The sequence below is a fragment of the Meriones unguiculatus genome, chromosome 17 (genome assembly GCF_030254825.1).
Source record: "Meriones unguiculatus strain TT.TT164.6M chromosome 17, Bangor_MerUng_6.1, whole genome shotgun sequence".
NCBI lineage: Eukaryota > Metazoa > Chordata > Mammalia > Rodentia > Muridae > Meriones > Meriones unguiculatus.
The window spans coordinates 383,608-398,784 of record NC_083364.1 but is presented as its reverse complement, the minus strand read 5'-3'; the positions used below and the strand labels follow the sequence as shown (position 1 = coordinate 398,784).

At 40.9% G+C, this 15,177-nt stretch overlaps 1 gene segment (V, D, J or C); it reads right to left on the bottom strand.

The window, feature by feature from the left end:
- Positions 1 to 3,080: 3,080 nt before the first annotated feature.
- On the bottom strand, positions 3,081 to 14,280 carry LOC110543572 (immunoglobulin kappa variable 4-1-like). The segment is given in 4 exon segments: positions 3,081 to 3,160; positions 11,544 to 11,643; positions 13,706 to 14,025; positions 14,232 to 14,280. Coding segments are annotated over 4 exon segments (549 nt in total).
- Positions 14,281 to 15,177: the final 897 nt, after the last annotated feature.

Here is a 15,177-nt window from a genome sequence, read left to right as displayed (position 1 = left end):
GGGTTTTTAAGTGCTCTGGAGTCTTTTCGTTGCAAGCGGGTTTTTAAGTGCTCTGGAGTAATTTCGTTGCAATCGGGTTTTTAAGTGCTCTGAAGGCATTTCTTTGTAAGCGGGTTTTTAAGTGCTCTGGAGTCATTTCGTTGCAAGCGGGTTTTTAAGTGCTCTGGAGTTATTTCGTTGCAAGCGGGTTTTTACGTGTTCTGGAGTCATTTCGTTGCAAGCGGGTTTTTACATACTTCTCAGACATTTCACTGGAAGCGGGTTTTTTAAGTGCTCTGGAGGCATTTCGTTGCAAGCTGGTTTATAAGTACTCTGGAGTCATTTCGTTGCAAGCGGGTTTTTACGTGCTCTGGAGTCATTTCGTTGCAAGCGGGTTTTTACATACTTCTCTGACATTTAACTGGAAGCAGGTTTTTTAAGTGCTCTGGAGTCATTTCGTTGCAAGCGGGTTTTTAAGTGCTCTGGAGTCATTTCTTTGCAAGCGGGTTTTTAAGGGCTCTGGAGTCATTTCGTTGCAAGCGGGTTTTTAAGTGCTCTGGAGTCATTTCGTTGCAAGCGGGTTTTTAAGTGCTCTGAAGGCATTTCGTTGTAGGCGGGTTTTTACGTGCTCTGGAGTCATTTCGTTGCAAGCGGGTTTTTTACATGTTCTGGAGTCATTTCGTTGCAAGCGGGTTTTTACATACTTCTCAGACATTTCACTGGAAGCGGGTTTTTTAAGTGCTCTGTAGGCATTTCGTTGCAAGCCGGTTTTTAAGTACTCTGGAGTCATTTCGTTGCAAGCGGGTTTTTACATGCTCTGGAGTCATTTCGTGGCAAGCGGGTTTTTACATACTTCTCTGACATTTAACTGGAAGCGAGTTTTTTAAGTGCTCTGGAGTCATTTTGTTGCAAGCGGGTTTTTACATACTTCTCAGACATTTCACTGGAAGCGGGTTTTTTAAGTGCTCTGGAGTCATTTCGTTGTAAGCGGGTTTTTAAGTACTCTGGAGTCATTTCGTTGCAAGCTGGTTTTTAAGTGCTCTGGAGTCATTTCGTTGCCAGCGGTTTTTTAAGTGCTCTGGAGTCATTTCGTTGCAAGCGGGTTTTTAAGTACTCTGGAGTCATTTTGTTGCAAGCGGGTTTTTAAGTGTTCTGGAGTCATTTCGTTGCTAGCGGGTTTTTAAGTGTTCTGGAGTCATTTGTTCCAAACGGGTTTTTAAGTGTTCTGGAGTCATTTCGTTGCAAGCGGGTTTTTAAATGCTCTGAAGGCATTTCGTTGTAAGCGGGTTTTTAAGTGCTCTGGATTCATTTCGTTGCAAGCGGGTTTTTACGTGCTCTGGAGTCATTTCGTTGCAAGCGGGTCTTTTCATACTTCTCAGACATTTCACTGGAAGCGGGTTTTTTAAGTGCTCTGGAGTCATTTCGTTGCAAGCGGGTTTTTAAGTGTTCTGGAGTCAGTTCGTTGCAAGCGGGTTTTTAAGTGCTCTGAAGGCATTTCGTTGTAAGCGGGTTTTTAAGTGCTCTGGAGTCATTTCGTTGCAAGCGGGTTTTTAAGTGCTCTGGAGTCATTTCGTTGCAAGCGGGTTTTTAAGTGCTCTGAAGGCATTTCGTTGTAAGCGGGTTTTTAAGTGCTCTGGAGTCATTTCGTTGCAAGCGGGTTTTTACGTGTTCTGGAGTCATTTAAAAATTGGGATACAGAACTAAACCAAGAATTTTCAATACAGGAATATCAAGTTTAGGAGAAATGATGAAAGATATGCTTAACATCCTTAGCTATCAGAGACATGGAAATCAAAATGAATGTAGATTTCATCTTACACCAATCAAAATAGCTAAGATCAAAAATTCAATTGACAACACATGCTGGAGAGGATGTGGAGAAAAGGAAGCCTTCCTCCATTGCTGGTAGGAATGTTAACTGATACAACCACTTTGAACATTAATCTGACACTTTTTCAGACAATTAGGAATAGTGCTACCTCAAGATCCAGCTATACCACTCTTAGGCATATATAAAAAAGATGATCAAGTATAAAAAAAGGACAATTGCTCAATCACTTTCATAGCTGCTTTATTTGTAATAGCCTATTTGTAATAGTCTGGAGACAACCCAGATGTCCCTCAGTTGAGGAATGGATACAGAAATTGTGGTACATTTACAGAATGGAATACTATTCAGCAATTAAAAATAAGGAAATCATAAAATTTGCATTCAAATGGTGGGAATTAGAAAAGATCATCTTGAGTGAGGTATCCCAGAAGAAGAAAGAAAGACATGGTATATACTCACTAATCACTTCTAAGTGGATATTAGACATATAATATAGGATAATCATAGTAAAATCTGTATAGCTAAAGAAGCTAATCAAGAAGGATGACTCTGGGTAGGATGATCTATACTCATTCAGAAAGGCAAATGGGATGGATATTCAGAAGAGTGAGAAAACAGGGAACAGGAGAGGAGCCTACCACAGAGGGCCTCTGAAAGACTCAATCCTGCAGGGTATCAAAGCAGAGGCTGAGACTCATAGCCAAACTTTGGGGCAGAGTGCAGGGAATCTTATGAAAGAAGTGGAAGATAGAAAGACCTGGAAGGGACAGGACCTCCACAAGTATAGAAAAATAAATCTGACGAAAGGGATCTTTTCTGAGATTGATACTCCATCCAAGAACCATTCATAGAGATAATCTAGAACCCCTGAACAGATATATCCCATGGCAGCTCAGTATCCAAGTGTGGTCCTTAGTGAGGGGAACAGGGACTGTCTCTGACTTGAACTCAGTGGCCTGCTCTTTGATCACCTTTCCTGAGGGGGGCACAGCCTTTCTGGGCCACAGAGGAAGAGAATGCAGCCAGTCCTGATAAGTCAGCAATAAACTGCCAGGTATTCAACTTGCACACTGCTGATGCTGAGAGTGAAATCCGTCCCAGGTCCACTGCCTGTGAAGCAATCAGGGACCCCAGTGTGCCGAGTGGATGCCCAGTAGATCAGCAGCTTAGAGGATTGCCCTGGTTTCTGCTGGTACTTGGCCAAGTAGGTTTTGTTTGTTTGTTTGGTTGGTTGGTTGGTTTCTGATGCTTAAACACTCAGACTGGACGTTCAACTGATGGTGACCTTCTCTTCTGCTGACACATCCAGGGAGGATGGAAACTGGGTCATAACGATGTTCGCACTGGTATCTTCAATAATGAGCAGATATTGAAAATGAATACATACACAAAAACAGAGTATGATACGAGGATTGAAATTTGTTACTTAATCCCAACACTCAGGATACAGAGGCAGGCAGTTTTCTGTGAGTTAGGTTAGAAGCTAGCTTGGTCAATAAAGCAAGTCCAGGACAGCCAGGGTTCAGTTAAACAGAGAAACCATATATATATATATATATATATATATATATATATATATATATGAGAGAAGGAAAGAAAAAAATAAAGAGAAATTATGAAATTTGTTATTTAAATGTCCTTATCATATTATTAAGAAATTATGTAAGAAATCTACACCCTGGTACAAATGTGTAAATTTCTTCCATACAAAGATGTGACCATGAAATGAAAATAACACTTTTGAATTTCTCAGCAGACACCCAGAACAGCACCAATATGAGGACCTGGGTCTGTGACTCCATCTTGCTCCTCTGACTGTCTGATATTGATCAGTTCACACGAAAAAGGCCTGCTTTATAAATTCTGAGCAGCTGTGCTGTGCTGGAGAAGCCCATGCAAAGCACTCAGCAAATACAAAAGCACATGTCCTGGCAGCATGGCTGTGTATGTGTGAGAGTGGGTGGAGACAATCAATAACTAAAAATGCTATCAGAGAGAGCATGAGCATCACAGAATGTGAGCAGTTAGCAGCTCTCAAGAAGAATTGTATTTGGTGCTCAAAAAGAAGTTTTGGGTAAAAGTCCAAGACAGCAGTTGACCTTTTCAGAAACTTTAGGGGAGTTATCTCAGATTAACAGTCCTAGGGAAATGATGTATTCAAGAAATCATAACAACAGCAGAAGAAGCACAGACTAGGAAAACATGCAATAAAAGAAAGTAAGGGCAGAGGTGAGGAAAGAAGAAATGCAAAACACAGGAAATTGGTGCTAATTTTGTTCATTGTCTTCCACCTGCAAAGCCACTCATACTGAGCACAAGGAACAGTGGCTCAGACAAGTGAGCTTCTGTTTCCAGGCTACACATGGGGCTCAGATAAAAAGAGAAGCCAAGTTGTGCCTTCATTTTCATTGAAGTTTAGGAAGTCTCTAACTTCTTTTTTTATTTCTTCCTTGACAAGGAAGACCCTAGGGAAGATTCTCAATCCTCATTCAGAAAGAAAATGTGATAGACATCAGAAGCAGGAGAAGGCAGAGAACAGGACAGGGTCCTATTACAGAGGGACTCTGAAAGACTGTACTGATCAAGGTATTGATTCAGAGGCTGAGACTCATAACCAAACTTTGGGCAGAGTGTGGGGAATCTTATGAAAGAAGGGAGAGATAGAAAGACATTTAGGGGACAGGAGCTCCATAAGAAGACCATTAGAGCCATAAAAACTGAGCTCTTGGGAACCTAACGAAAATGGTACCCCAACCAAGGACAATGCATACAGAGGGGCTAAAACTCTGGCTCAGATGTTGTTCATAGACTCAGTCTCCAAGTGTGGTTCCTAGTAAGGGGAGCAGGGACTTTCTCTGCATGAACTCAGTGGCAGGCTCTCTGATTACCTCCCGCTGGGGCATGCAGCCTTGCCCATCAAGAGAGGAAGATAATGCAACCAGTCTTGAAGTGACACGGTAGGCTAGGGTAAGATAGAAGGGAAGGAGAAACTCCCCTATCAGTAGATTAGGGGAGGGATATAGGGAGAAAAGAAGGAAGGAGAGTAGGATTGGGAGGAGAAGAGGGAGGAGGCCACATCTAGGATACAAAGTGAATAAATTTTAATAAATGATAATAAAAAGAAAAGAAAAAGAGAACCCAAAAATTCATTCTGTGGAAACTCTAAAACATATTAGTTTAATCCCGTGACCAGAGAAGCTTTAATCTCACAGAAAAGGTTAACCCAGCAAAAACTAACAAGTATTTCCCCCACAACTTTGTGGAATTGAAAGAGAGCTCTAAACTGAAACAATGGAAGGGAATGAAACAAACCAGACTTCCCCATGAAATCATCCCTGTAGACCAACATTGGCTAGCCTGTTTTAATTTCAGAAATTCATCTTCTTGGGTAATTTAGAAATCAGCAGCATTTAAATTGGGTTGTGATGGTCTCGCCTGCATAGTTAACTAGATTTAAAAAAAAAAAATTATCCAGAAGGGAGTTCACAGCCTTTTTAAAAATCAAGCAATAATATTTTAATCTTGATAAATTTTGTTATTGTTTTTATTCACAATTGTTTCATTACATATCCAGATTAAGGCCCCATCCCTAAACTCTCACCTTTCCTCTCTCTTCCCCTTATCCCCTTCCTGTAGTCCACTGAAAGGGGGAGTTCTCCATCATTGCCTTCTGCCCATAGCTTGTTAAGTCTCATCAGGACTGCTTGGATCCTCTTTCTCTGTGGCCTGGCAAGGCTGCATCCACAGGGGCAATGATCAGAGAGAGCAGTGAACTGAGTTCATGATAGAGGCAGCCCCTGCTCCCCTCACTCAGAGGTCCACATGGACTTGTATGAAAGAATCTTCAAGTATGTGAAGAAACAAATAGAACAAGATATCAGAAAATGGAAAGATCTTCCATGCTCACAGCTCAAAAGGATTAACATAGTAAAAATGGCCATCTTACCAAAAGCAATCTACAGATTCAATGCAATTCCCATCAAATTACCAACTCAATTCTTCACAGACCTTGAAAGAAAAATTCTCAGCTTGGCCCTTAGTGGCACCATGGGTCCAAACATCACAGCCTTCGGGGGCAGTGCAGGCCACTCACATCTGCCTGGTCCTCACTGCCATCAGCAGTCCCTGCAGCAGGAGAGCAGCTGACCTCATCTCTGAGAGCTGGACTGGAGGCTGCTTCTTGGACATTGAAAAGCTGCCTGTAAAGATGCTTTGAAGAACATACACTGTGGCTAATGTCTCAACGTGCAAATCAGCTCAGAACAGCTTGACTTACTGCTCAAAGGACACCTGCACTTGTGTTACCCTATGGCAGTTGGGATAGCAAAGAATTCCGTAGAGTATTTTAAGTGTATCACAGTGATTTCCTGGATGACATTATGGAATCATCATGTGCAATTATTCTGAGCTATCATGTCACAGCACTGCTGTAAAATAGATGGGGTACAGGAGCACTTTCATCCCTCAGAATTAAAATGTTAAAAAAAATTCTTTGTGCTTCTGGGTTATCTCACACATCCATTTGCCTACAGTTTTCATGATTTCCTTGTTTTTAATAGCTGTGTAGTACCCCATTGTGTAAATGTGCCACAATTTCTGTATCCATTCCCAGGGTGAGGGACATCTAACTTGTTGCCAGATTCGGGCTACCACAAATAAACCTGCAATGAACATAGTTGAGCAAATGTCCTTGTTGAACGGTAGAGCATCTACTGTGTTTATGCTAAGGAGCATTACAGCCTGATCTTGAAGAGGCACTCTTCCCCATATTCTGAGAAAGTGCCAGATTGATTTCCAAAGTGGATGTACAACTTTGCATCCCACCAGCAATGGAGGAGGGTTCCCCTTTCTCCATATTCTTTCCATCATGTGCTGTGACTTGAGTATTTTATCTTAGCCATTGTCATATGTATTGATTCTCAAGGTAGTTTAGATTTGCATTTGCCTGATGACTAAGGATGTTGAGAATTTCTTTGTTTTTCCACCATTCTATATTATCTGCTGAGAATTCTCTGTTTAGTTATGTACCTCACTTGTAATTGGATTATTTAGTTTATTGGTGTCTAATTTCTCGAGTTTTTTTTTTATATATTCTGGATATTAGCCTTTAGTCTGATGTTGGGTTGGTGAAGAACTTTTCTCTGTCTATAGACTGTCATTTTTTGTTTTGTTTTGTTTGTTTGTTTGTTTGTTTGTTTTTTTATTTTTTATTTTTTTCAATTACATTTTAGTTGAAAAGTCTCCCTTACAGACATAAATCTCTCATATCCTTTGTATTTAGGATTTCAGAAATGGACATGTAGGTAATCTGGGGCATGTCAATTATATCACCAAGATCGAGAGAAAAGGATAAATGGGTTATTATTTCTCTGTTTATTTATTTTTATTATTACTTACATTTCATTAACTCTGTATCTCAGCTGTATGCTGCTCCCTCATTCCCTTCCAACCCCACCCTCCGTCCCTCATCTCCTCCCCACCCCTTTCCAAGTTAACTGATAGGGGAGGACATTCTCCCCTTTCATTTGACCCTGTTTTATCAGGTATCTTCAGGACTGGCTGCAAAGTCCTCCTCTGTGGCCTAGCAGGGATTTAGAGACAGTCCCCATTCTTTTGGCCAAGCATTACTATGGACTTGGCCTGCCTTCTCCCTTTTCCTCCCACCTGCTTCAGTATATAGATAACCTCCTTCTTTATACTCCCTCTTTCTCTAATAGCTAATCTGACCTCACTCCTCAACTTTCTCATTTCCAGAGATTTCTGTCTCTCACCATCCAAAGCACAATTCTCCTTTCCTGAAGACATCCATCTCAAGATTCTCTCTCACACTTCCCGTAGACACTAGACACCTTACATTAAAAGCACCTTGCATATCTCCACTCCCCAGCTCTACAGTCTCAGCCAGCCTCCTCCATCACATGTTGTAGGCAGTCATTAATATTTACTATTAATTATCTTTTAGTAATGCTGCTCTTAATCCTAAACAGCTGTATAACCAAATCACCACACAGAGACTGGGTTTATTTAGTTAAACTAGAACACAATGCTGGGCAATAGTTTCTCCATCCTAAACCTCCAAGCCCTCATAGTTTCCTAAGTCTTAGATTTCCCACATTATACTTACTTTTAGTGCTATCTTAGGTTCAGTCCATCTGTCCACATTGCTCCAAGATCTCTCCTCCAGCTCTCTCTCCTAGCTCTCTCCCAAGCTCTGCTCTCCCACCCTCTCTCCTCCCACTCCTTTCCTCCCTCTGGCTCCTCCCATCACTCAACATTGTGTCTAGTGCCTTTATTTTGGCCTGTTTACACACAGTTGGGACAGGATACTTAGAATAAGTATCACAATGCAATATCCAGATTGAAACCAGAGAGTGGGGGGGGGGAGAAATCAGCATTTGAATCAACAAGGGTAAGGTATATACATTTCAAAAGAACATTACACCAACAATCATAGATCTCTACATACTCCTGATATATTCCCTATACCATGTTACTTTTGGACCACCACTTACTTCCCATGCACCTACAATTCCTCAAACAGAAAACATTCTCTTTTCTGTTTCAGCTGTCTGCATCCCAGTTATACAGAAACTTTCCAACATTAGACTTCCACACAAGCGCTGCTCTTAGCTCCTGCTGCCTACCTCTCCACAACTCTATACAGCACAGTTTACAGCTGAACTTTTTGTCTACAACCCTTGCCACAGCTCCTCTGCTTACCACTAAATATAGCAAACAGCTATGGTTCCCTAATGGTATTCCACCCCCAACACCTGCTAAAGCTGAAGGTAAAGACAGAATCTCCAGGGTCCCCTCTCCTAATCTACTCAAGGCACATTCTCTCTCAGTTCTTGAATTACAAAGGACCCCACCACCCCTTCCACTTTCTCAGATTTCATCTCTCCATACTTCTCTTATGAAAGGCTCATCAGTCATATTCCTTTCCTATCCTTCTCCTAATCTCTCCACAGTTAAACTCTTTGCCTCAACATTTCCCAGACCCTCTCCACCACTGATCAAAAGTTTTCAAAGAACTCCTGTCTCATCCCTTTCACACAGAAGAAGGTTTCATAGCGACTTCTGCTATAATTTTTATATGGATGGCAGCTCTTTCCTGTCAGACAGGCACATCAGACTGACCCCTCCATTACTATTATTCATCCTTAGCTTCAAGCTCCTGTGCTCTTGAGATCACCCATTCCACACAAACCTCACACTCCTACTTTATTCTCACACTCCTACTTTTTCTCTGCCCAAATGATTGCCAGACATCTACTGGCAACTGACTCCCCTAAATTGTCTAGGTGTTCTCAGACATCAAACATGCTAAACAAATCATAAATCCTACTCACCCAATTACAAGATGTAACCAAAGGAAGCCATTTCATCACTCTCTCCTTGTCACACACACACACACACACACACACACACACACAAACATTCATGATTAAACCCTCACCTGGGTCAAGGTCATCCAACAAAATCTCTCCTCAACTACTTAAATGCTTCCTACAGTTTTCTTTCTGCCTCTTCTTCAAATTCATTGCTTAACCATGGTCTGTTTCTCTGCTAATACCATAGTAACACTGCCCTATCCTCTCTAAGGGCTACTTATATCCTTGACCATCTAAGTCCCCCTTTAGGAACAAGAGCCAAGTGCTCTCAACATGTCCACACCACTCCAGCTCCCAAAGAAACCTCTTAAAAACTGTTCCACTTACTGTCTGTCAGTACCCTCCCCAATCTTCAATTGTTTTAGAATATCTCAATTTAATATTCTACCAGGACACACTTAAAAAAATAAAAGACTATCTTGATGCAACGAGAGCTTCTCAAATTATATTCTCTCCAACACAACCTGACCCTGCTTTCAGATTAGTTACAGCCAAATTAACCTTATATAGCCAAACTAAATTTTCATGGCTCCTCGCAAGAACTATGAAACAGATTCCAGATAAGTACTCCTGACAATCAACAGCCTAAATTATCCTGCCTATTGCCTTCTCTAAAGGGTGGGATCTCTCCCCCTTTCCCTGTGCATGGCACTCCTCTTGTCTACTACCAGGATCATGAACCTAACACTTTCAAATGTAAAACTAAGGTTGAATTTTGCTTTCTAAACTGCTTAACTTTGTTCTGGTAGGTTGCAAATCAACCACAGATTACTCTAGCAACTCCTATGCGGTCCCAGCTATTTTCTCAGAATCTATATCCTGGTCCAGTGTCAAAGGGTACACTTCCATAGCCACTTACCCGAAGCTCAGAATTGCATTTATTGGCACTGGCTATTGAAATGGAGTCCATATCAAAATGTGCTTTTAGTGTAAAATATATTCTAAAGATTTAAGTCCACAGATTCTTATTACCTGTTAAAGTGGCTAAAAATTGCCATGTCCTTATGCAGCTCTTATCATGCTTCTAAGAGCAACCAGGTGTCCTCATATCACCTGGCTCTTACACATGGAAGACCAGGAGCACTCAATGCAGAACACTTGTGTGTCTTCATGGACAGATCACTCTCCAGAAAGGGGCTATAAGGCAGACTGGGAGAGGCACTTGAAAACCAACTGGCTGCAGCCAGTTGTATCTCACAGTTGTATCGCACAGTTGTTATCTATTTTAAACACTAGGATTATAAAATTAAATTAGCCATTTTTATGCATTTTTTTACTTTTTCTAATGGACATAATATTGCCTTTTCATCAGAAAAAGTTAAACATCTTACATTTTTTATAATGTTAGAGCTGCCAAAAATTTTGACTTTCATCCTGGCCTACAGTATCAGATATCTTAAACTGTGCCATTCCTTTCATTTATATCAGGTCCAATAAGCCCAGGAGAATTTGCAGCTTCACTGTACAGAAATTACCAGTGTCATCTATATTACTCTGAATCAGCTGACATTTAATGAAGTGTTCCCATCATGAGACTTACATTTCTCCACCAGTTTCATGAAAAATAGGTGATTTTCTGTCAAACAGGAAATGGAATGGGCACATTTAATCCATAAAATGTGTCTGAGGATGAGCATCTCTCTTCTTTCCCTGTAGCCTGGGAGCCAGCCCTTTTGCAGCAAACCCTGCTAGTCATGGTCTTCTCACATTGGAGCCTGCTCATAAGTCATCTTGAATGTGATTAGTTAATGGTTTTCAGCAAAATACAGCACAATGTTTGCTCTTTTCCTTGTTGGTTCAGGGCAGCTTATTCTGGCTTGTTACCCTGTGTTTGCACACTGCTGTGTGGTGGAACCTTATGCTTCAAATGCTGTCATTTTGTCATCTGTCTTGCAATGAGGTCACTCAGATCCTAGTTTGGATTAAAACTCTGATGTTTTCCCTTCATCTGCAAGAGTAACTGGCAATGCTGCCCATCAGTGCATCTACAGCAGAACATCTAGTGTGAAGTCTAATGATGTGCGTAACTTGTCCTACTCCCAATTGTTTAACTGCACAAGGTTCTTCCACTTCTCATCTTTTCCTTGTTTTGCTCAGCTTCTACTACTTGGGATGTTTGCCCTACAATAACCTGGAATTCCTTCTTTCTCGTTGCTTATATATACTTCATTCACATAATTTTCCTTTTTGTGCCCATGAAATGTTTCATTTGTTGTTTATGTTTTTTTTGGAAGGGGGCTGTTTTGTTTTTCCTTCTTTCAATTCTTCAAGAGTTCAGTAATCAGCTTCTGTAGGATTTCTTCTTGAACTTGATTAAACTGGAAGGAATTCTTGTTTACCCTGCAGCTCATTAACTTGATCTTGGGAGGCTTTTTCCATAATGTCTTTCTTGTTTATTTGGGAATTTTGCAGCAGAAGGTCATAAAGATGATCCTTCACCTGAATCCATGAGGATGTCCATAGATTATCTTGACTGTTCTGCACTGCCACCGGAGGCCATGCTAATGTTCTTGGACTGTGCTGCTGCCAAGGGTTCTGATGGTGTCTGTGGCCCACACTGTGGCAGGGGGCAGTGTTGGTGTCTGTGGTCTGTACAGGAGACCATGCTGAGGCCCAAGGCATGTACTGACTCAAGATTTCACATGGATGTTTATTGTATATACTGTCATCACAAACCATGTGGAAGTCCATGATCAGTGCCCAACTGACTTACAGTTGAGACACAGACATAGAATGATTCTGTGACAAACCCTACAGCCACCTCAGCCGCCCCTACCCTGAAAACATAACAGCCTTAATGGAAATGTTTTATAGATACTTCGTAAGTAATGAGTTTGCAATTCAGTTTGTCCATTTTAGAAGATTATTTATTTATTTTTAATATTTATTTTTTTACATTAATTACATTTTATTCACTTTGCATCCCAGCTGTAGCCCAGTCCCTCATTCCATCCCAGTTCCACCCTCTCTCCCTCATCTCCTCTCCATCCCCTCTCCAGGTCCACTGATAGGGGAGGTCCTCCTCCCCTTCCATCCTACCCTAGCTTATCATGTCTCATCAGGACTGGCTGAAATTATCTCCTCTGTGGCCTAGCAAGGCTGCTCTTCCCTCAGGGCAGTGGTCAAAGAGCCAGCCACTGCATTCATGTCAAAGACAATCCCTCTTCCCCCAACTAGGGAACCGACTTGGATACTGAGGTGCTATGGGCTACATCTGAGCAGGGGTTCTAGGTTATATCCAGGTTATAACCTAGGTTATATCTAGGTTGGAGTATCAGTCTCAGAAAATACCCTTGAGCCCAGATATTTTGGTACTGTTGCTTTCCTTGTGGATCTCCTATACTCTCCAGGTCTTACTGACTACCTCTTCTTCTTTTATATGAATACATGCACATAGTTTGGTTATGAGTCTCAGCATCTGCTTTGACTCACTGCTAGGCAGAGTCTTTCAGAAGCCCTCAGTGGTAGGCTCCTGTCCTGTTTCTTGTTTTCTTCTTCTTCCACCATCCTTCCCCTTTGTCTAACTAAGTGAGAATTGATCCTTTTACCCCGGCTCCTCCTAGAAAAAAAATATATAAATATATTAAATATATATATATATATATATATATATATATATATATATATATTTAACTGAGCTTTGGAAAAGGAATTCCTTTATTTCCTTCTGATGAGGTGCAATTTTTTGAGGGACACAATGTGTCATCTTTGATGCTTCTGTGGAGTTTTCAAATTCATAAATTGATGCTTCAGATTTCATCTTCAGCCTTTTTTTTCTCTCTCTCTAAAATCAATCCCTATAGCATGTTTCTCCATCTGAAGTTTTCTTATAAAACCTCTGAATTATGGGATTCAGCAAAGGTAAGTGGCTGATATGGTTGCAGTCCAGTGTTCTAGGGCAGGAGTTTGCATTTCCTCTATTTGAGCACAAAACATCTCTCCTCAATCTTTTGGCAGATGTTTTCTCTCTGCTCCTGAGGCTCTGATTGAACAGCCTTATTCTTCTGCGGCTTCTCCACAATTTTCAAACTGTTGTATCTCTCTTTTTTTGCATCTTGTTCTTTGTCAAGTCTTGCCCATTTGCATTAGTCTGCTCTCCCTGGAATTCTATAGACTACTAATCCTGATTATCTTTGTCATTCTTCTTGTGTTCCAACAGCAGTTTGTTGTTTAAAAACATCTACATCAGCTTCCATATTTCTTACTGTAATCTAATGGCCTCCTTTCTGTCCCCAAGGTTCTACAGAAGGCAAAGATAGATAGTCCTGAATTCTTTTTTTTTTTTTTTTTTTTTTGCATTTTCAGATAAAGGATTTTCATACCAAAAGACATAAGACACTTTGAACCCATAATGTGTACTGGGTGCTGCAAACTGTTCACCATTTTATTTTCAGGCACACCTGCTATCAGGCAGAAGAAGGAAGTGCACAGGGCCAAGGCTGTGTGTGGTGCAGGCAGCTGGTGAGACACTCAAGGAGGTTTGTGTTGGAGACTGAAGCACTGTGAGAGGATGTTTGTAATGTTGCAGACAGTAATAAACTGCCAGGTCTTCAGCCTGCACACTGCTGATGCTGAGAGTGAAATCTGTCCCAGATCCACTGCCTGTGAAGCGATCAGGGACCCCAGTGTCCAGATTGGATACATAGTAGATCAGCCGTTTAGGGGATTGCTCTGGTTTCTGCTGGAACCAGACCAAGTAGTTCTTTTGGTCTTTGCTGTATAAAAGGCTCTGACTGGACCTGCAGCTAATGGAGACCTTCTCTCCTGCTGACACAGCCAGGGAGGATGGAGACTGAGTCATCACAATGTCTGCACAGGCACCTGCAATCAGGAATACACAATGAACATGCATATGAATACAAACACAGACAGTAAAAACAGTTGAAATTTGTCAATTAATATATTTGTACTATCATGTTGTCAGAGCATTATTATTGAAATATAAAATATTGAGCCTGGCAGACTCTAAGTTTCTTATCTACAAGGGAAGTGACTCTGTAAAGATTATAATATTTTGAGCTTCTCACCAGACACCCAAAGCAGCAAGGCTATGAGAAACTGAGTCTGTGACTTCATCTTGCTCCCCCTGCTGTCTGATGCAGTTCAGTTCTCACTGCAGAAGCTGGTTTATATATTCTCAGCAGCTGGGCTCAGTTTTAGGGGGCCCATGCAAAGCAGCCATCAAATACAAAAGCAAATGCCTGTGCAGTGTCCGTGAGTGTAGCTGGTGTCAATCAACAGTCAAAAATACTATTACAGGGAGCATGAACAATTAGTGAATAAGACTGCCTTATAGCTCTCAAACAGAAAGGAACTAGATGCTCTAATAGCCGACCTGGGTTAAAATCCAAGACATTTAGTTCAATTGACTTCTATAGACACATTAATAGAGCTATCTCAGATTGACAGTCTTAGTGACATAATAGGATATATAATAAAATCACAACAACAACAAAAGAAAGAGAGTAAGAAAGCATGTAATGAAAGAAAGGGAAGATGGAAGAAATGATGAATGGAAAAAAGAGAATCAAGGCTAAATGTGTTCAACATTACTCATCACCAAAGCCACTCTGATACTGAAGACAGAGAGCAAGGCCTCAGATAATTGGGCTCTTTTTTCATAGATAAACAAAGGACTAAGATGCAAAGAGCAGCCCAGCATTCACTCTGTGGATATCTTGGCAGACATTAATTTAAGAATGAGATCAGAATAACTTTAATCTCAAAGCAATGGATACCCAGCAATAACTAACAAGTATCTACCCACAATTTAAGGAAATTGCAAGAGGCATCTAAATCTGCAGAAAAAAAAAAGAAGAAGAAATACCAGATTTTTTCAAGAAGTCTTTCCTGTAGACCAACACTGCCAAGTGTTTCACTCAAGGAAAACAAATGCTAGTGTAATTTAGAAATTATCAGTATAGAAACAGGGTTAAGATGGACTTCTGAAGGCATGAAGAGGTAAATCTCTCC